The following is a 22,451-nucleotide window of genomic DNA, read 5'->3' as shown; positions in this document are numbered from 1 at the left end:
ATTTAAAGGGAAAAAACAAAAACCAGCAGACACTAGGCCGTCCATGGAATGAGTTTGACATCCTTGCTCTACTGGGTTAGAGTAACTGTACGGTGCCACCAGTCAGTCAAACTGGCCAGTCAGTCAACCGGGCCAGGTAGGCAGTCAGTCAACCGGGCCAGGCAGTCAGTCAACAGGGAAGTCAGTCAGTCAACAGGGAAGTCAGTCAGTCAGACAGAGTGTGTGTGTTGGGCATCCACTCTGAGACATCTAGCAAGATGCTGTCTGAGTGAAGTAACTGAACCCAACAACATGTAACATTCTGGTGAGTAAACAGAGATTAACCAGCCCTTCAATTATCTGCTTTATCACCTCAGTTGTCCTTTGGAGAAGAGAGGCCATAATGTCTCTGTAAACAAATACAGATGCAGAGAGACTGAGGGGGACAAAGTCTTAAGGGGAGGAAATGTTATGGAGTTAGTTATCACTAACAAAAAGTCTTCCTTTTTTCAGAGTGGAAGGGAGGAGGAGCAGGTCGGTCTGGTTGGCAGACCTGGATTCAATACTATTTGAAATCATTTCAAATACAGTAGCTATGATTGACTGAGCTTGGCTGTTGCAATGGAACCGATAGACAAGTACCAAAAGTACTCCCTTTCACTCTCCATCTTTAAAATGTTTTTTTAAATTTTTTTTTTAATGTATTGAACCCAAGTCTGGTTGGTCGGACCCAGTGACCTTGGCCTTAAATCAACCTTCCCTTTCACAAGACAAGACTAGTTTCAGTCTGTCTTCGCCTGTCGGTTCGAGACCTGAGAGTAATTAGTCTCTGTCTACAGTGAGCCATGCCCATGGCCACAGAGAGATCAGAGCGAGCATGACAGGACAGGGCAACTCCACGTAGACCATGCCTTGGGTTGTGGCTGGTGTTCATTACACCTCATGACTGATGTTCCTAGGTCAGACCTACACAGTCAGTCCCAGCCCTTTTCATCCTCTACTGACAGTATGAGCAATGCAAATGGGTGATATAACTCAGTCATTGAGCATCTCTCAGTCTTGGCCTTCCATTGATACCTATGTATATTATGGATATGTCCAAAATGGTATACTATTCCCTATACTATGCACTACTTTTGGCCATAGGGGCAACCTGTATTATTTTTGCTCTGTTCCAGTCTACAATGGTGTAAGACCAGATGTTGCTCGTTGTTTTGATCAGTTCCCGTACAACTGTTTGTTGTGTTAGACTTCAAGGCACACAGGTTATTATGGAAAGTCCAGCAGCTCCTGTTCTGTGCTAACATTAGATGGGAACCGCATGTGCATTCTTTGGAAAATGAGATGAGGGGTTTGAATTAGTCGTGCTAAAATGTCTTGAATGGTTTTTTCCCTCTTCATCACGCACACTGTGTTCTATTCCTACAACAAAGGTGTTGAATAATGAGGGATGTATGTATTTACGGTGCATTCGAAAGTATTCAGACCCCTTCCCTTCTCAGTACTGACTTACCACTCATGTATTTTGCAAATACGTAGAAGACGTATTATTGAGTAGAACTTGTAAGGTAGTCATGAATAGTAAGTTATTTTTTTCCCCATGAGGCTGTGGCAAAATACTGCCATCTGATGGCGACTAGAATCAATTGCATAATAGGAACTACTTAAAATTGATGGTCCTTGAAAATAAATATTAGGACTTGAAAAAGTCATTCAAAGTCCTTGAATTTGACTTGCCACTGTCTGTGCGAACCCTGTACTGTACCTAAATGTGTTATACGATTGTACTATTACTTCCTCAACTTCAAAACAAGCAGAATCTGATTAAATAAATGCCACCTATACTTCTCTATAGTGCTGATGGTTAAAAACTGCATACAGAGTTATGAATGCTTACCCTTAGGCTATGGCCAGACAGAGATTTTGTCTCAGAAAATTACAGATTGAGCCAATGTTATTTTTTGTTGTTGTAATTTTTACCCACTTTCTCGATTATGATCTTGTATCATTGCTGCAACTCCCCAATGGGCTCAGGAGAGGCTAAGGTCGAGTCATGCGTCCTCCGAAACATGACCAGCCAAGCCGTGCTTCTAACACCCGCTTGATTAACCCGGAAGCCAGCTGCACCAATGTGTCTGAGGAAACACTGTTCAACTGACGACCATTGTCAGCCTGCAGGTGCCCGGCACCGCCACAAGGAGTCGCTAGAGCATGAGGAGCCAAGTAAAGCCCCAGCCTGTAGTGATGCTGCAACACTGCCTTAGACTGCTGCGTCACTCGGGAGGCCAGAACCAAATGGTTTTTCAATGGGAGTCATTTGTTGACAGATGGACAACAGAGATCATTGCCAAACACACACACACAACTCTTTCGGAAATAGTTGGCTAACTTTTGACATTGACAATTGATGAACGCATGTGATTTCATCTGTCTCTGTGTGGCCGTAAGTTTACTGATGTGCAATTGTACAGTGCTTACCCTTCTGGCCAGGCCCAGGGCGATGTAGCACTTCTCTCCAGCGTCCACTATCTCCACCTCAAAGTAGTGGCAGCGTGTGCTGAGGGGCTGCCTGGCCTGGGCCAGACCCACGTCCAGGATGCTCTTCCCCTTCCCAACGTACTCCAGGAGCTGCTAAAGTGTGTGTGTGGGGGAGGGGAAATAGGGTTAGTATTCAAATACAACATACTGTAGTTTTGACTAAGTTGGCCTTTCGCGAACATGTTGGAGTACTCAAAAGACAGATACACCTAAAGTCGGGCGTACTCTACATGATTTTGGCCCCGATTTAGTTGTCCCAGACGGTAGACAAAATCCACGTTGTTGCCTACTCGGGGTCTGCGGCCGTCACCGACGTTCATTTAACGTGAGTGTGTCAGAGACGCAGTCTAAGGTCTACCGATCTCATCTTTGAGCCGTCCCAGAGGTCCCGATATTTTCAAACATGTTTGATTTTAAAATTGGCACAAAAATCTTCTATGCTCTTGTAGTGTGAGATGTGCAATGACAAGTTTTGAGAAAGGTGATCAGCAATAGCCAATGAGAGTTTGCCAGAGAAGATGCCAGTGAGATGATGTTGTATCGCATCGCCCAGAATGTGTAGACTCTCGAAGCAGGAGCCATGACTACTACTGGTAGCCTATGCATTTGTACTTGCAACCAGTGTCAAATTGTCACAGCTTTGTAGTTCACAAGCAATGCTGTTCAATTAAAAATGTATTGGCTAGATATTTCAACTCTGCATGGCAAGCATGAATGTTTGAGGCTGGTTTGAGCTACAGCTCGTTCTAGCTACGTTAACAATCTAATCACATCACCTTGTTTTCGCGAGACAGCGTGATATCGAGAACCCTCACGACCAAGTGTTAGGATTTTGGAAGTCGTGTAGTGTACGCCCGACATAAAGAGGAACTCACCAAGTACAGACTAGCAAATGTACTAAATAGGGAATTGGGTTCCATTTTGGGACACAGCCATGCAGTCATACTCCCACTGTAACAGGCACGCCCAGGTTGATCATGCGTAAATAGTCTCGCCAAATATTCCACTGATTGAACATTATAATAACTTCTCCATGGAAGGCTTAACAGATCCTATAGGAAAAACACATTACTAAGCCTCAGAAGAACAGGTTTCTATGGGAAGGGCAAGTAGGTGGGCAGCTAGGCAACCAAGTGCTGCTCCTATTTTTCCATCCAGTGTGTCATAGAGAATAGAGAGACCGAAGGAACGCCTTCAGTTTGAAGTGGAAGAGAAAAGATGATAGACAAAGTGGGGGTGGACTCCTCTAATAAGCCTGTGACAACACCTGGGTGCGTTACGGTAATGGGCCTACAGCGGTTTAGAGTTATGCATCAAAAGGAAAGGTTTCCCTCAATTAAATGATGATGAACGTTGCCTGGTTATCCATCCAGTGGAAATAAATAACTTCCTAACTAGGTCTCAGTCAAGAAAATAGAGTTCTCTTTCAATTATTCTGTGACAGATTGAATGAAGGACCAATCGAGGTACAGTGTTCCTTACAGTACCTGGGCATACTACCTCACACCCAAAATACATACTCCTTACACCAGCAATATCAAGTGAGAAAGGACAAACACAGGCCAGGACCAACTTTGTCAAACTCCACTCTCAACGTGAAAACTGTCAACAATATATTCTGGAGTGGCCCCTTGAGACAGCGTTTTCCATCACCATCAACAAAAACACCAAATGATGGAATTTCTTGTAGAAGAATGGTGTCACATCCCTCCAATAAAGTTCCAGACACTTGTAGAATCTATGCCAAGGTGCATTGAAGCTGTTCTGGCTCGTGGTGGCCCAACGCCTTACGACACTGTCGGTGTTACCTTTATTCTGGCAGTTACCTGTATAATACTGCTGACGACCCAGATGCTACAGTCTGGAAGGGAATCTGCACATGAAAGCTATATTTAAAGTGGACAGGGATCGTGAAAGTTGATCATCTGAAAAATGTGAATTTATTGGCAAATACCTTTAATCTTCCAAGTCACAATCTGGTTATTGCACGTCCTAAAACTCAGACATGAAAGACATGTAGTCAGGCATCTGACAATTTTTTTAAAAATCTTCCCTTTAAAAGAACACAATTTATTCCATTACTGTCTCTGTCTGGCCAGTTGCAAAAAAAATGAGTGCCCTGTCTTGTCTTGTGTCCTCAACTCACAGGCCTGCCCTACATTAATGGGTACCCACTTCTTTACAATCTTGTTTTTTAGACTGTCCTTTCTTGTTCTCTCGCTGCCATCTTATCCTTCTCCTCAACCTCTTCAACTTTCATGCCTGGACAGTAGCTGTTATTTTGAGGGGGAGAGGGAGTTGCAGCGAGTGTGTTGTCACACCTTCCCGCCTCTGTGATGCTGAGTAATGGAGAGAGAGAAAGGGAGGTAGAGAGAGCGAGAGAGAGGTTTTTAATCAGCTCTCCCTCCCAGCAGCTTGGAACATGCTTCAGTGAGAGTGCTGACAGATGCCTGCAGTCATTCTCTCTGCTCTCCCTTTCACTCTCTCTCACTCTCCATCTCTTGCCATTCTCTCTCTCTCTCTGATCATGGCACCATCCGGGGTGGTGGTGTCAGGGCTGGTGGTAGGGGTAAGTTGTGTGTGTGTGTGTGGTTGGGGGAGGGGGGGTATTTCCTGTCACTCCTGGGAGGCATTTGGAAGAAACATAGGAGATTAGAGGGCCTCTCCCTCCCAACCAGCCCGCTTGGGCTTGGTACCTGTTTGGCTGCCACTGTGTGCTGCCTGTGTAAAATGTTCTACTGCACCCCAAAATGGCACCATATTCCCTATTTAATGCACTACTTTGACAACGGTCCAGGGCTCTGGTCAAAAGTAGTAACTACACTAAATAGGGAATAGGGTGCAATTCACGAATCAGACGATTACTCACCAGTTGCCTACCAAATTACCTATCCATCAATCATACAGCCAATTTATCCCAAATAAACTAGAAGAGGATCATGGACTATTTACATTGACAAGGCCCACCCTACCTTTTGTTTTTACACTGCTGCTATTTTCGTACTTTTCTACTTTATTTAGTAAATATCTTCTAACCTCTTTCTTTTACTACATTGTTAGTTAAGGGCATTTCACGGTAAGGTTTACACCCGCTTTATTCAGAGCAAGTGACAAATAAAAATGGATTTGACTGACCAAAACACAACCATCATGTTGACACAGACCATTGATAGCCTTCTATCAGTAGAGTTGGGTATGGCCAAAAAGCTGGCACGCAGGCCGCGCCGTCTGTGCTGAAGCAATACAGCAGCACCTGAAAGTGTGTAATTGAAACTGAGTCAACATACCGCAGAATCAAAACACTCCAAAAATAGAAATAATCAATCAATCATTCATTCCCTCACTATCACTTGGTAAATAAACTCACCACAGATTCAGAGGAATGTTTTGAACACACACTGGGGTGAGGCTGTGAAGGTCTGAGAGAGCGGGAGACAGAGAAAGAGAGAGAGGGAGTGTGAGATAATTTTGTCTACTGCACCCAATTAAATCAATCACTCACTCAGGACAACGACTCCAAAGTCTGTTTGCATTGACTGTGTGTCAGGTGAACTGTAGGTCTACATGGCAGGTGGTGTGGAACATAGAAATATAATGAAGTAGAGCATAGAACGAACGCTGGTCCTCCCATCACAGAGCGTTGACTTGAAAGGAATGACCATTCTGGTCCTATGTCTATGGCGTGTGAAGATATTGAAGTGATGTGGACAGTGGAGTAGGCCTAGATAAAAGGAGAACCTGCAAGAGGACAGGGATCAAAACACAGGCTTTGCTTGCCACAGTATAGAAAGCAACACTAGCTTAGTAGCCTATGGTGTGGTCTCTTACATCCATCACCTTCCTGTGGTTGACGAGCCAAAGAAAGGCCCACAGAGGGATACTTCTTATTTGAAAAGTTGAAGTAGTGACTTTTAAAGAGTTTACATTTTTTCTTCTTATAAACAGTCTTCCGGATGTACTCAACACAACAACACCAGACAGTCATGGCCCCACTGCAGATGAAGAGAAACCTTTCATTTGGCTTTGGCTGTACATTTACATTTTAGCAGACACTTACCCAGAACAACTTAAGAGTTAGTGCATTCATCTTAAGATAGCTAGGTGGGACAACCAAATTTCACAGTCATAGTAAGTACATTTCTCCACAATAAAATAGCTCAGCGAAGTCAGTAAGTGGGAGAAAAGTAAAATGTGAGTGTTAGTTCACATGTACTTAGTGGTGCAAAAAGGGGGGGGGGCTGTGTCATCGACTCCCATCCCTTTCTGTGTCATCGACTCCCATCCCTTTCATGCATGACTCCTGCATGGTTTCCACTTTCCACCTTTAATCTCTTCCTTCTACTTCTGAGTGGAAGTTGAGCCGAGTAACTTTCTTTCAAAAGAAAAGAAGCAGCTGTTACCTATAAGGTGTTTAGAAAGTCATTATTACACGTTGTGACATAAGTCTCACATAAGTGAGTCAGTGTAAAAAATAAATTAAAAAATAAATCCTCCCGTAGCAAAAATCTCCCAGTTGGGGCCAGGAATGACCTTGATATAATTTTTCAATTGCACGCACACACACACACTCCCCACATGATGTGATATTAAGACCATAATTGCCTGCAGCAGAAGCTTCTTGCTGCCCCCCCCCCACTGATAATCTCTGGTTAGTTAGCTCCAGGGAGGGGTAGGGGCGAGAGAAAGAGAAGAGAGAATGTTAGCTACCTCCAATGAAAGAGAGGAGCTTCTAATAGTTTTGTGGTGATAGCTGGGAAACAAATGAACGCAGACCGTTTTATTACCTCTGGAGAAAAACAGAGCGATGAGACGTCCCTGCTGTTGTTTATCTGGTCACCAGCGTACCAGCATCAAGTCACATTATGCTGGCTTGCAAAGTGATGTCTAATTCCTATTGGAATCCAGCACCAAGTGGGGATTCAGTGCCTTTGGAAAGTACTCAGACACCTAGACTTTTTCAACATTTTCTTACGTTACAACCTGATTATAAAATGGATTAAATAAATAAATAAATAAATACTCAGAAATCTACATAAAATATACCATAATGACAGTGAAAAGTTATTTATTTTTGCAAATGTATTACAAATAAAAAACTAAAATACCTTATTTGCAATAGTATTCAGATCCTTTGCTATGAGACTCGAAATTGAGCTCAGGCACACACCTGTCTATTTAAGGTCCCACACTTGTCAGAGCACAAACCAAGCCATGAGTTCAAAGGAATCGTCCGTAGAGCTCAGAGACAGGATTGTGTCGAGACACAGATCTGGGATAGGGTACCAAAAATGTTGTGCAACATTGAAGGTCCCCAAGAACAGATGCCTCCATCATTCTTAAATGGATAAAGTTTGGAACCACCAAGACTCTCCCTAGAGCTGGCCACCCGGCCAAACTGAGCAATCAGGGGAGAAGGGACTTGACCAAGAACCCAATGGTCACTCTGACAGAGCTCCAGAGTTCCTATGTGGAGAAGGTTGTCTTTCTGGAAGTTTCTCCCATCTCTGCAGCACTCCACCAAATCAGGCCTTTATGGTAGAGACGGAAGCCACTCCTTAGTAAAAGGCAATTGACAGCCCGCTTGGAGTTTGCCAAAAGGCACCTAAAGACTCTCAGACCATGAGAAACAATATTCTCTGGTCTGATGAAACCAAGATTGAACTCTTTGGGCCGATTGCCAAGCGTCACATCTGGAGGAAACCTGGCACAATCCCTACAGTGAAGCATTGTGGTGGCAGCATCACGCATTGGGCATGTTTTTCAGAGGCAGGCACTGGGAAACTAGTCAGGATCGAGGCAAAATGAATGGAGCAAAGTACAGCGAGATCCTTGATGAAAACCTGTTCCAGGGCGCTCAGGACCTCAGACTGGGGTAAAGGTTAAACTTCCAACAGGACAACGACCCTAAGAACACAGCCAAGACAACGCAGGAGTGGCGGCTTTGGAACAAGTCTCTGAATGCGGCGAAGTTGCCCATACAACCTGACAGAGGAAGAACTGGAGAAACTCCCCAAATACAGGTGTGCCAAGCGTGAGGAGTCATACCCAAGAACACACAATGCTGTAATCGCTGGCAAAAGTGCTTCAACGAAATACTGAGTAAAGAGTCTGAATACTTATGTAAATATGATATTTAAGGTTTATTTTTTATAAGTGAGCAAAAATGTATAAATAAAAATGTTTTGCGTTGTCATTATGGGGTATTGTGTGTAGATTAATGAGGGGGGGGGGCAATACGAATTCTAGCTACTTTTGAACCACACGTTGTGCCCTAGAAACTAATATGTAACACTAAATGCATTGGTTTATTATAAAAGTGAAACATTTTGATACAATTACCGGTCATTGTAATTAAGAATTCATTTGTGAAATATTTGATTTCTACATTGTGTAAAAGCATCATTTTCCTATTGGGATGCAATACACTGAAAATGGTACACTGTTTCTTTAAAAACATCAGGTTTGTGATGACGATCGACAAGAGATCTATCATTCATTCATTGCTATGATCATTGATCTCCTGAAGAAGGTATTCCTTTTCCTTTATTTCTGTGCCCCCAAATGTTTGCATATACTGGTAAAGTTGCCAGGTTGTTAGATAGCGAGCCATTACTGAACAAAGTGTAAACAAATGGTTAACGACGTCGCCAGTTTTAGAACGGCCAACGACATGGTTTATGAATGTAAAATGCAGTCCCTGTGATCCGCAGGGATCATAAGATATAAGATATAAATGTTGCGCCGGTAATTTGGGTCAGATCTTTTGACCTGGAAGTAAGACGTTTTTGCTGTAGTACTCATTTGTTTCTCTAGGGTAGCAGGAAACAAGGGTAGAGCAAAGCCTTAACATTACAAAAATTATTTTCTGGGAGATTTTGCTCCCAAAATAAAACTCCAAGTCGCACAGCAAAATATTTTGTCGTACTTTAGAGCTCCGATGGTACATATTTCTACCCAATGTTTTGGAAATAAGGTACATCACTGCGCTTTGAAATGTAGGTGAAGGAAATGTACCGGTGTGAATTTTTGGCCTACTAGTAACACACCAAATACGACAAGACAAAGACCATGCTGGTCTTCTAGTCAGAGTTCCTCTGTCCAGTATCTGTGTTCTTTTGCTTATCTTAATCATTTATTTTAATTGGCCAGTCTGTGATATGGATTTGTCTTTGTAACTATGCCTAGAAGGCCAGCATCCCAGAGTAGGCTCTTCACTGTTTTTTTATTTTGTTTAAATTTTTATTTCACCTTTATTTAACCAGGGAGGCTAGTTGAGAACAAGTTCTCATTTGCAACTGCGACCTAGCCAAGATAAAGCATAGCAGTGTGAACAGACAACACAGAGTTACACATGGAGTAAACAATTAACAAGTCAAAAACACAGTAGAAAAAAAAGAGAGTCTATATACATTGTGTGCAAAAGGCATGAGGAGGTAGACGAATAATTACAATTTTGCAGATTAACACTGGAGTGATAAATGATCAGATGGTCATGTGCAGGTAGAGATATTGGTGTGCAAAAGAGCAGAAAAGTAAATAAATATAAACAGTATGGGGGTGAGGTAGGTAAAATTGGTTGGGCTATTTACCGATAGACTATGTATAGCTGCAGCGATCGGTTAGCTGCTCAGATAGCAGATGTTTGAAGTTGGTGAGGGAGATAAAAGTCTCCAACTTCAGCGATTTTTGCAATTCGTGAGTGAAGGAGGCTTTGTTGCGGAATAGAAAGCTGACTCTAGATTTTATTTTCGATTGGAGATGTTTGATATGAGTCTGGAAGGAGAGTTTACAGTCTAGCCAGACACCTAGGTACTTATAGATGTCCACATATTCAAGGTTGGAACCATCCAGGGTGGTGATGCTGGTCAGGCGTGCGGGTGCAGGCAGCGAACGGTTGAAAACCATGCATTTGGTTTTACTAGCGTTTAAGAGCAGTTGGAGGCCACGGAAGGAGTGTTGTATGGCATTGAAGCTCGTTTGGAGGTTAGATAGCACAGTGGCCAAGGACGGGCCGGATGTATATAGAATGGTGTGGTCTGCGTAGAGGTGGATCAGGGAATCGCCCGCAGCAAGAGCAACATCATTGATATATATACAGAGAAAAGAGTCGGCCCGAGAATTGAACCGTGGCACCCCTATAGAGACTGCCAGAGGACCGGACGGCATGCCCTCCGATTTGACACACTGAACTCGGTCTGCAAAGTAGTTGGTGAACCAGGCAAGGCAGTCATTAGAAAAACCGAGGCTACTGAGTCTGCCGATAAGAATATTGTGATTGACAGAGTCGAAAGCCTTGGCAAGGTCGATGAAGACGGCTGCACAGTACTGTCTTTTATCGATGGCGGTTATGATATCGTTTAGTACCTTGAGCGTGGCTGAGGTGCACCCGTGACCGGCTCGGAAACCAGATTGCACAGCGGAGAAGGTACGGTGGGATTCAAGATGGTCAGTGACCTGTTTGTTGACTTGGCTTTTGAAGACCTTAGATAGTCAGGGCAGGATGGATATAGGTCTGTAACAGTTTGGGTCCAGGGTGTCTCCCCCTTTGAAGAGGGGGATGACTGCGACAGCTTTCCAATCCTTGGGGATCTCAGACGATATGAAAGAGAGGTTGAACAGGCTGGTAATAGGGGTTGCGACAATGGCGGCGGATAGTTTCAGAAATAGAGGGTCCAGATTGTCAAGCCCAGCTGATTTGTACGGGTCCAGGTTTTGCAGCTCTTTCAGAACATCTGCTATCTGGATTTGGGTAAAGGAGAACCTGGAGAGGCTTGGGCGAGTAGCTGCGGGAGGGGGGGGGGGCGGAGCTGTTGGCCGAGGTTGGAGTAGCCGATAATCATGGATTTATCGGTGGTGACCGTGTTACCTAGCCTCAGTGCAGTGGGCAGCTGGGAGGAGGTGCTGTTGACGTTGAGACTGGTGTTTTGCGGGTACTATTTAAGGAAGCTGCCAGTTGAGGACTTGTTAGACGTCTGCTTCTCAAACTAGATACTCTAATGTACTTGTCCTCTTGCTCAGTTGTGCACCGGGGCCTCCCACTCCTCTTTCTATTCTTGTTAGTGTCAGTTTGCGCTGATCTGTGAAGGGAGTAATACACAGCGTTGTACGAGATCTTCAGTTTCTTGGCAATTTCTCTCATGGAATAGCCTTCATTTCTCAGAACAAGAATAGTCTAACGAGTTTCAGAAGAAAGTCCTTTGTTTCTGGCCATTTTGAGCCTGTAATCAAACCCACAAATGCTGATGCTCCAGATACTCAACTAGTCTAACGTACAGTTTTATTGCTTCTTTAAAATCAGAACAACAGTTTTCAGCTGTGCTAACATAATTGCAAAGGGGTTTTCTAATGATCAATTCACCTTTTAAAATTATAAACTTGGATTAGCTAACACAATGTGCCATTGGAACACAGGATTGACGGTTGCTGATAATGGGCCTCTGTACACCTATGTAGATATTCCATAAAAATTCAATGGAAATCAGCAATAGTAATTTGCAACATTAACCATGTCTACACTGTATTTCTGATCAACTTGATGGTATTTTAAAAATGGACAAAAAAAAAATTGCTTTTCTTTCAAAAACAATGACATTTCTAACTGATCTCAAAATCGTGAATGGTAGTGTATATTTTGAAAAAGAGCATCGGTGAAATTTCCCTTTAAGTCAAGTAAATGTATTGCAGTTACATTTTTAAAAATGGTTTGTTACAAAATCTGTTTCTGCATTTACATTGATTGATTAAATCAATACATTTATCTTATGCTTCACAAAGATAAAAAAACGAATCCTATCAGTTACTGAAATGGTTGTTCCAGTTTAAATGGTTTAGGTCAGGGATGGGCAACTTTTATGGGGTCGGGGCCCCAAAAATTCTGGGGGCGCAGTTGCTCGAGGGTCTGCGTAAGCACATCCATGCCCACACATGCAGTCATAGCCGGCCCTAGCCTTCTGAGGGTCCTAAGCGAAATTTGGTTCGCCCCCCCCCCACCTTGCAAGCACAAACATTTTGTAGTTTTAAAGCAAGTTTTCTGCAAATCTAAACATTTTGCCATAGGGTGGAGATAAATGTTGGCAGTTTGTAATGTAATATCTGAGTGAGTGACTTGGTGGCCCCCCGGTCAGTTATTCAACCATAATTCCTACAAGTTTAGATATCTGGACTAGAGGACGACCGATTATTGGAGGACCAAAAAAAGACAATACCGACTAATCGGCCAATTTTATTTCTTTATTTGTAATAATGACAATTACAACAATACTGAATTGTTAATATCATACATCAATAAAATCAATTTAGCCTCCAAGAAATAATGAAACATGTTCAATTTGAATTAAATAATGCAAAAACAAAGTGTTGGAGAAGTAAAAGTGCAATATGTGCCATGTAAAAAAAGCTAACGTTTTGAGTTCCTTGCTCAGAACATGAGAACATATGAAAGTTGGTGGTTCCTTTTAACATGAGACTTCAATATTCCAAGGTAAGAAGTTTTAGGTTGTAGATAATATAGTATTTATAGGACTATTTCTCTCTTTATCATTTGTATTTCATATACCTTTGGACTATTGGATGTTCTTATAAGCACTATAGTATTGCCAGTGTAACAGTATAGCTTCCTCGCCGCTACCTGGGCTGGAACCAGGAACACATCGACAACAGCCACCCTCGAAGCCTGCGTTACCCATGCAGATCAAGGGGAACAACTACTCCAAGTCTCAGAGCAAGTGACGTTTGAAACGCTATTAGTGCGCACCCCGCTAACTAGCTAGCCATTTCACATTGGTTACACCAGCCATAAGGCGGATCGGCTTGAAGTCATAAACTGCGCTGTGCTTGCGAAGAGCTGCTGGCAAAACGCACAAAAGTGCTATTTGAATGAATGCTTACGAGCCTGCTGCTGCCTACCATCACTCAGTCAGACTGCTCTATCAAATCATAGACTTAATTATAACATAACACACAGAAATACGAGCCTTTGGTCATTAATATAGTAGAATCCGGAAACTATAATTTCGAAAACAAAACGTTTATTATTTCAGTGAAATACGGAACCATTCTGTATTTTATCTAACGGGTGGCATCCCTAAGTCTAAATATTCTTGTTACATTGCACAACCTTCAATGTTATGTCATAATTACGTAAAATTCTGGCAAATTAGTTCGCAATGAGCCAGGCTGCCCAAACTGTTCCATTTACCCTGACTCTGCGTGCAAGAGAAGTGACACAATTTCACCTGGTTAATATTGCCTGCTAACCTGCATTTCTTTTAGCTAAATATGCAGATTTTAAAATATATACTTCTGTGTATTGATTTTAAGAAAGGCATTGGTGTTTATGGTTAGGTACAGTCATCCAACGATTGTGCTTTTTTTGCAAATGCGCTTTTGTTAAATCATCCTCCAGCGTTGCATCGATCATATGCAACGCAGGACACGCTAGATAAACTAGTAATATCATCAACCATGTGTAGTTATAACTAGTGATTATGATTGTTTTTTTTATAAGTTTAATGCTAGCTAGCAACTTACCTTGGCTTACTGCATTCGCGTAACAGGCAGTCTCCTCGTGGAGTGCAACGGGAGGCAGGTGGTTATAGAGTTGGACTAGTTAACTAAGTTTGCAAGATTGGATCCCCCGAGCTGACAAGGTGAAAATCTGTCGTTCTGCCCCTGAACGAGGCAATTAACCCACCGTTCCTAGGCCGTCATTGAAAATAAGAATGTGTTCTTAACTGACTTGCCTAGTTAAATAAAGGTATAAAAAAATACCTTTTCTGCAAAATCGGCGCTCAAAAATACCGATTTCCGATTGTTATAAAAACTTGAAATCAGCCCTAATTAAAATCGGCCATTCTGATTAATCGGTCGACCTCTAATTTGGACACTAGACTAACTTCAAAATGACATGGGCTAATTGAGTGACTGTCATGAGAAAAACTACTGATGCACAAACAATTTTTTTTTAAAGCACTTCGTTCAATCTACTATTCTAACTCTCAACAGTAAGTTGAAAACACAATGAATGCTGGTCAGCCAACACAACCAGTTAGACCATGCTGGTTGGCTTGCAGAACCAGCGAGACCATGCTGGTCAGACCAGCACTGACCAGCTTAAAATTCATGGTGGTCTATGCTGTTTTTTTCCAAAAGGGCTAAAGAGAATAAATGGAACATACGAGAGAAGAAACAGCTCTATTGTCTGTGGTTTCACCCCAAATGGTACTCTATTCCCTATATAGTGCATTACTTTTGATCAGAACCCTGATGACCATCAAAAGTAGTGCACTATATAGGAAAGTGTGTAGAACAGCTCAACTAACTAATAACTTGGCTAAACTATGATAAACCAGAACTAATATTTTGAATATCATCAAGAGTCTCACAGTCTTACTTTCAACTGTAGCTGGCTAGTTAAATCAACAAAATTCTTAATCTGTCTCACTGTCGTTCGTGTGAGATATCTCTCGCCATCTAGGACATTTTCCAGAAATTATGCAGACTTAAGCGGCAGTTTTCAATGAGACGTCTAGTTAAAGAAGCAGGTTGGCCCGGCCTCGCCTAAACCCCCCCACATACAGTATTCATCAGAGCTTCCTTTCAATCTCACAAACACACACTTTCTCACGCTGTTCTGTTCCCATCGTGGAGACAGTCAGAGGACACTCCGGTCGGTGCCACTGCCTGCAGTGTCTGCCTGCCTAGTGGTTCTCAACAGGGGAATTACACAGTTTATGGGAAACTGATGAACTTCAGCAGATCAAACAGTATCATGATGGGATGCATGACAACTGTTCCTCCAAGGAAGGAACCAGGCAACCTTAGAAGGGTGTTAGCTCCTCTAGCAAATGGAAATAACATGATTGGTGATTCAGATAGAACTCTATGGAGAGGTGCATGTGTTGGCTGGAGACCAGCACAGATGATAGAATATATTCTATGTGCTGCTCAAGTTTAGGTGGGGGAACCTGGAAGGGGCAAGAAGACATGATGATTTTATCTTTCTTAGATTAATTGACACACTAAGAAGAAGAAGTATGTGTGTGGGTGTGTGTTTTTTTGTTTTTACTATCCTTGTGGGGACCAGAAGTCCTCACAAGGTCAGTAAAGCAAAGAACATTCTGACAAGGAGACATTTCACAAGTCCCCACAAGGAGAAATTATATTTTAGGGTTAGGGTTATGGTTACAATTAGGGTTAAGGTTAGAGAAAATAGGATTTTGAATGGGAATCAATTGTTTACAGATAGATAGCCTAACAGTTAAGATGGTTCAAATCCCAGAGCTGGCAAGGTGGGAAGAAAATCTGCCATTCTGCCCTAGAGCAAGGCAGCTAACCCACGACAACAACAACTGCTCCCTGGGTGCCGATGACGTCCGATTAAGGCAGCCCCCGGCACCGCTCTGATTCAGAGGGTTTTGGTTAAATGCGGAAGACATATTTCAATTGAATGCATTCAGTTGTGCAATTGACTAGGTATCCCCAATGCAGCCCACGGACAGTAAGTGTAAAAGTGTCTAGCCAGAACATTATGGGGATGGGAGGGTACAAACTCAATATATTTTGAAATGAATAAAACCAAATCGAAAACTAAGTAGAAATAAACCTACATTCATATAGTTACTTGACTGTGTCCAGCTCAGGGAGCATAGAAAATGGTGTTATGTTGGTGACAACAGCAAGACAGTGGCAGCCATGCAGGTGTATGTGCATGCGTGCATGTAAGCGAGGTGTGTGTGTGTGTGTGGTGTGTGTGTGGTGTGTGTGTGTGTGTGTGTGTGTGTGTGTGTGTGTGTGTGTGTGTGTGTGTGTGTGTGTGAGAGCTCAGTCATTCCAGCAGCAGACTGAGGTGCTGCCCAGCCCTCTGCAGCACTATGCTGGGGGTTAGCTTGGTGGGGACAGCCGCTGCTGTGGCAACAGGGAGAGAGGGATTTGGCTGCTTGCATTTGTATCAAGCAGCACGTACACAGCACAGCCAGCCAAATGCCTCCTCACAAGACCAAACATACAGGAGCAAGAGCATAGGGACGGACAATGCAACTTATAACATTACCTAAGTCTTATTTCAATTGGGAGTTTTAGTCTATTAGTCAAAACTGATTTATATGGATTACACAATACGTGTTCTGTCTGTTTTGTGTACCTTTCATTAAAAACCATGGCAAAAGGTGTTCAATAAATCAGTAATGATGTAATATTATGACATTAAGGGAATTGAGCAATCCCCTATTTCCCCAAGAATAACAGACAGACAGAGACAGACCAGTCTAAAATGTAGACGCACCTACTCATTCAAGGGTTTTTCTTTATTTTTACCATTTTCTACATTGTAGAATAATAGTGAAGACATCAAAAATAACCTGATTGTTCAGATTAGAGCTGTCTGCCTGGCCAGGAAGAGTCTTGGTGTTTCCAAACTTCTTCCATTTAAGAATGACGGAGGCCTCTGATCTTGGGGACCGACAATCCAGCAAAACATTTTTGGTAGCCTATCCCATATCTGTGTCTTGACACAATCCTGTCTCGGAGCTCTACGGACAATTCCTTCGACCTCAAAGTAGAAAATAGTACAAATTATTTTTTAAACCCTTGAATGAGTAGGTGTGTCCAAACTTTTGACTGGTACAAACAAACACACACACACTAGAGGTCGACCGATTAATTGGAATGGCCGATTAATTAGGGCCGATTTCAAGTTTTCGTAACAAATCGGAAATCTGTATTTTTTGTACCCCGATTTTGCTGGTTCTATATTTATTTTTTTACAACTTTATTTAACGAGGCAAGTCAGTTAAGAACACATTCTTATTTTCAATGGCCTAGTGGGTGGGTTAACTGCCTTGTTCAGGGGCAGAACGACAGATTTTTACCTTGTCAGCTCGGGGGATCCAATCTTGCAACCTTACGGTTAACTAGTCCAACGCTCTAACCACCTGCCTCACGAGGAGCCTGCCTGTTACGCGAATGCAGTAAGAAGCCAAGGTAAGTTGCTAGCGAGCATTAAACTTATCTTATAAAAAACAATCAATCATAATCACTAGTTATAACTACACATGGTTGATGATATTACTAGTTTATCTAGCGTGTCCTGCATTACATATAATCGATGCAGTGTGCATTTGCGAAAAAGGACTGTCGTTGCTCCAATGTGTACCTAACCATAAACATCAATGCCTTTCTTAAAATCAATACACAGAACGAAATATTTTTAAACCTGCATATTTAGCTAAAAGAAAGGTTAGCAAGCAATATTAACCAGGTGAAATTGTGTCACTTCTCTTGTGTTCATTACACGCTGAGTCAGGATATATGCAACAGTTTGGGCAAACTGGCTCATTGCGAACTAATTTGCCAGAATTTTACATAACTATGACATAACATTGAAGGTTGTGCAATGTAAGAGTAAAATTTTGACGTAGGTATGCCATCCGTTATATAAAATACGGAACGGTTACGTATTTCACTGAAAGAATAAACATTTTGTTTTCGTTTTAGTTTCTGGATTTGACCATATTAATGACCTAAGGCTCGTATTTCTGTGTGTTATTATGTTATAATTAAGTCTGATTTGATAGAGCAGTCTGACTGAGCGATGGTAGGCACCAGCAGGCTCGTAAGCATTTATTCAAACAGCATTTTCGTGCATTTTGCCAGCAGCTCTTCACAATGCATCAAGCATTTCGCTGTTTATGACTTCAAGCCTATCAACTCCCGAGATTAGGCTGGTGTAAACGATGTGAAATGGCTAGCTCGTTAGCAGGATGCGCGCTAATAGCGTTTCAAACATCACTCGCTCTGAGACTTGGAGTAGTTGTTGCCCTTGCTCTGCATGGGTAACGCTGCTTCGAGGGTGGCTGTTGTCGATGTGTTCCTGGTTCGAGCCCAGGTAGCGGCGAGGAGACGGATGGAAGATATACTGTTACACTGGCAATACTAAAGTGCCTATAAGAACATCCAATAGTCAAAGGTATATGAAATACAAATCGTAGAGAGAGAAATAGTCCTATAATTCCTATAATAACTACAACCTAAAACTTCTAACCTGGGAATATTGAAGACTCATGTAAAAAGGAACCACCAGCTTTCATATGTTCTCATGTTCTGAGCAACGAACTTAAACGTTAGCTTTCTTACATGGCACATATTGCACTTTTACTTTCTTCTCCAGCACTTTGTTTTTGCATTATTTAAACTAAATTGAACATGTTTCATTATTTATTTGAGGCTAAATTGATTTTATTGATGTATTATATTAAGTTAAAATAAGTGTTCATTCAGTATTGTTGTAATTGTCATTATTACAAATAAATAAATAAAATTGGCGGTGTATCGGTGTTGAAAAATCATAATCGGTCGACCTCTAATACATACGTAGGTAGGCATCTACACACACACACACACACACACACAGTTTAAGTCGGAAGTTTACATACACTTAGGTTGGAGTCATTAAAACTCATTTTTCAAACACTCCACAAATTTCTTGATAAACAAACTATATTTTTGGCAAGTCGGTTAGGACATCTACTTTGTGCATGACACAAGTAATTCTTCCAACAATTGTTTACAGACAGATTATTTCACTATCACAATTCCAGTGGGTCAGATATTTACATACACTAAGTTGACTGTGCCTTTAAACAGCTAAATGTCATGGATTTAGAAGTCTCTGATAGGCTAATTGATATAATTTGAGTCAATTGGAGGTGTACCAGTGAATGCATTTCAAGGCCTACCTTCAAACTCAGTGCCTCAGTTTCCCATGACATAATGGGAAAATCAAAAGAAATCAGTCAAAACTTCTGGGGGAAAAATGTAGAAATCCAAGTCTGGTTCATCCTTTGGATCAATTTCCAAACGCCTGAAGGTACCACGTGCATCTGTACAAACAATAGTACGCAACTATAAACACCATGGGAGCACGCAGCCGTCATACAACTCAGGAAGGAGGCACGTTCTGTCTCCTAGAGATGAACATACTTTGGTGCGAAAAGTGCAAATCAATCCCAGAACAACAGCAAAGGACCTTGTGAAGACGCTGGAGGAAACGGGTACAAAAGTATCTATATAGTATCTATATCCACAGTAAAACGAGTCCTATATCGACATAACCTGAAAGGCCGCTCAGCAAGGAAGAAGCCACTGCTCCAAAACCGCCATAAAAAGGCCAAACTAAATTTTGCAACTGCATATGGAGACAAAGATCCTACTTTTTGTAGAAATGTCCTCTGGTCTGATGAAACAAAAATAGCTCTGTTTGTCCATAATGTTCATCGTTATGTTTGGAGGATAAAGGGGAGGCTTGCAAACCGAAGAACACCACCTCAACCGTGAAGCACGGGGGTGGCAGCACTTCACAAAATAGATGGCATCATGAGGTAGGAAAATTATGTGGATATATTGAAGCAACATCTCAAGACATCAGTCAGGAAGTTAAAGCTTAGTCACAAAAGGGTCTTCCAAATAGACAATGACCCCAAGCATACTTCCAAAGTTGTGGCAAAATGGCTTAAGGACAACAAAGTCAAGGTATTGGAGAGGCCATCACAGAGCAGAACTGAAAAAGCGCATGGGCCAAAATTCACCCAACTTATTGTGGGAAGCTTGTGGAAGGCTACCCTATTTAAAAGCAATGATACCAAATTCTAATTGAGTGCATGTAAACATCTGACCCACTAGGAATGTGATGAAAGAAATAAAAGCTGAAATAAATCACTCTCTACTATTATTCCGACATTTCACATTCTTAAAATAAAGTGGTGATCCTAACTGACCTAAGACAGGGAATGTTACTAGGATTAAATGTCAGGAATTGTGAAAAACTGAGTTTAAATGTATTTTGCTAAGGTGTATGTAATCTCCCGACTTCAACTGTACACGCGCGCACACACACACACACACACACACACACACACACACACACACACACACACACACACACACACACACACACACACACACACACACACACACACACACACACAGCATCGGAAAAGAAGTTGGGGAGAATGGGACCACCCTATAATATAATATATGTATGATAACTTTTCTATTACATTGATTCTATGAGTTTGACTCAGTTTATCTCAAGAACATAAACTATAACAGCAATGTACATTTGAAAATGGAGGACATAGCCTATGTTATTATAGAGATGAAAACTTGTGGTGGATGGGTTTAGGGTTTTGCTCGACAGGCCTGATGCTGACGGTTGGTAAACAGCTGGGATCTGATACCCACTTACCTAAACAGGGGCGCCCATCCCGCCAACTGCAATGTAAACAGTGTTCAAAGACATGGACTCCATGGTAGGCAAGTCAGTGCCATCACCATTGTACTACTCTGCATTCTGTGGCTTTGCACTTCTCAATTCAAGCCCCATAATAATCACATCATTGGGAATTTGAAAGAATATGGAACAACCCAGACTCTGCCTAGAGGTGGTCGTCCGACCAAACTGAGCAATCGGGCAAGAAAGACCGTGGTTAGGGAGGTGATCGAGAACCCATTGACCACTCTGACAGAACTACAGAGTTCCTTGGCTGAGATGGGAGTACCTGCCAGAAGGACAAATGTCTCTACAGAACTTCACAAATCTGGGCTTTATGGGACAGTGGCCAGACAGAGGCCACTCCTGAGAAAGAGGCACGACACCACGCCTGGAGTTTGCAAAAAGGCATGTGAAAGACTGATATCATAAGCCAAAAGATTGTGGTCTGATCAGACAAAAATGTAACTCTTCGGCCTAAATGCAAAGAGCAATGTCTGGAGAAAACCAGGCATAGCTCATCATCAATTAACACTGTCCCTACCGTGAAGCATGGTTGTGGCAGCAACTTTTCAGCAGCAGGGAATGAGAGACTGGTAAGGATAGAGGGAACAATGAATTGTGCCACATACAGGCAAGTCCTTGATGAGAACCTGCTTCAGAGTGCAAACAACCTCGCTTTGGATAAAAGCGTCTGCTAAATGGCATATATTATTATATTATTATTATTACTAGGGTGAAGATTTACATTCCAACAGGACAATGACCCCAAGCATACAGCCAAAGCAATGCTGGTAATGGCTTCAGAACAAGAATGTTAAAGTCGTTGAGCGGCCCAGCCAAAGCCCAGAGTTGAATCCCATTGAAAATCTGTGGAATGACTTGAAGATTGATGCTCACTGCTGCTCCCCATCTAACTTAGCAAAGCTTGAGAAAATTCCCAAATCCAGAAGTGCAAAGCTGATACAGACATACCCTAGACAACTCAAAGCTGATACAGACATAACCTAGACAACTCAAAGCTGATACAGACATACCCTAGACAACTCAAAGCTGATACAGACATACCCTAGACAACTCAAAGCTGTAATCACCACCAAAGGTGCTTCTACAAAGTATTGACTCGGGGGTGTAAATACTAACGTAAATGACATATCTGTACTTCATTTTTAAAACATTTGCAAAAATGTCTAAAAATATGTTTTCACTTTTTCATGATGGGGTATTGTGTATAGATGGGTGAGAAAAAAATGTTTTAGTCCATTTTGAATTCAGGCTGTAACAACAAAATATGGAATAAGTCAAGGAGTAGGAATACATTCTGAAGGCATCATAATTCTTTGTCCCTTTTCCACCATCTGTTAGGACAGTTATCATTCAGAATCAGAACAGTTTTTATAGTTTTGAATAACAACACAGAAGTATTCCATTCTGTGGGAAAGTTTACAAATGGTGATAATGACAAAGTAAACAATGCCAGGAAAGAATACGGTACAATAACGTAGGCCTAAGTGGTATAAAATGATAAGACGCCTATCCGCGATACAAACTGTATAGCTATGTCATCGGAAACTTTCACTGGAAAGCTCTGTTGCATAGCTACAGTACATACGAAAGAGGGATAATATTTGCATGGCTTCTAATTACTATACATCAGATTAATACTCTC

The 22,451-nt window shown here is 41.9% G+C and overlaps 2 protein-coding genes across 5 annotated transcripts in view; one reads left to right on the top strand and one right to left on the bottom strand.

The window, feature by feature from the left end:
• The window catches only part of igfbp6b (insulin-like growth factor binding protein 6b), a 73,548-nt gene that overhangs the window by 749 nt on the left and 50,348 nt on the right, over window positions 1-22,451 (top strand). The gene's annotated exons all lie outside the window — the stretch shown is intronic.
• spryd3 (SPRY domain containing 3) overlaps window positions 1-22,451 on the bottom strand; it is a 94,017-nt gene that overhangs the window by 27,199 nt on the left and 44,367 nt on the right. For 3 of the 4 annotated variants that reach the window (XM_035739139.2, XM_035739143.2, XM_035739140.2), the window contains exon 7: window positions 2,458-2,610. In XM_035739139.2, the coding sequence (XP_035595032.1) occupies window positions 2,458-2,610 (153 nt within the window). The remainder of the gene's footprint in view (window positions 1-2,457; window positions 2,611-22,451) is intronic. The other variant, XM_052482436.1, reaches the window with a different exon arrangement.

This window comes from Oncorhynchus keta, chromosome 27, assembly GCF_023373465.1.
Source record: "Oncorhynchus keta strain PuntledgeMale-10-30-2019 chromosome 27, Oket_V2, whole genome shotgun sequence".
Classification (NCBI taxonomy): domain Eukaryota; kingdom Metazoa; phylum Chordata; class Actinopteri; order Salmoniformes; family Salmonidae; genus Oncorhynchus; species Oncorhynchus keta.
This window is presented reverse-complemented; position numbering and strand designations above follow the sequence as displayed.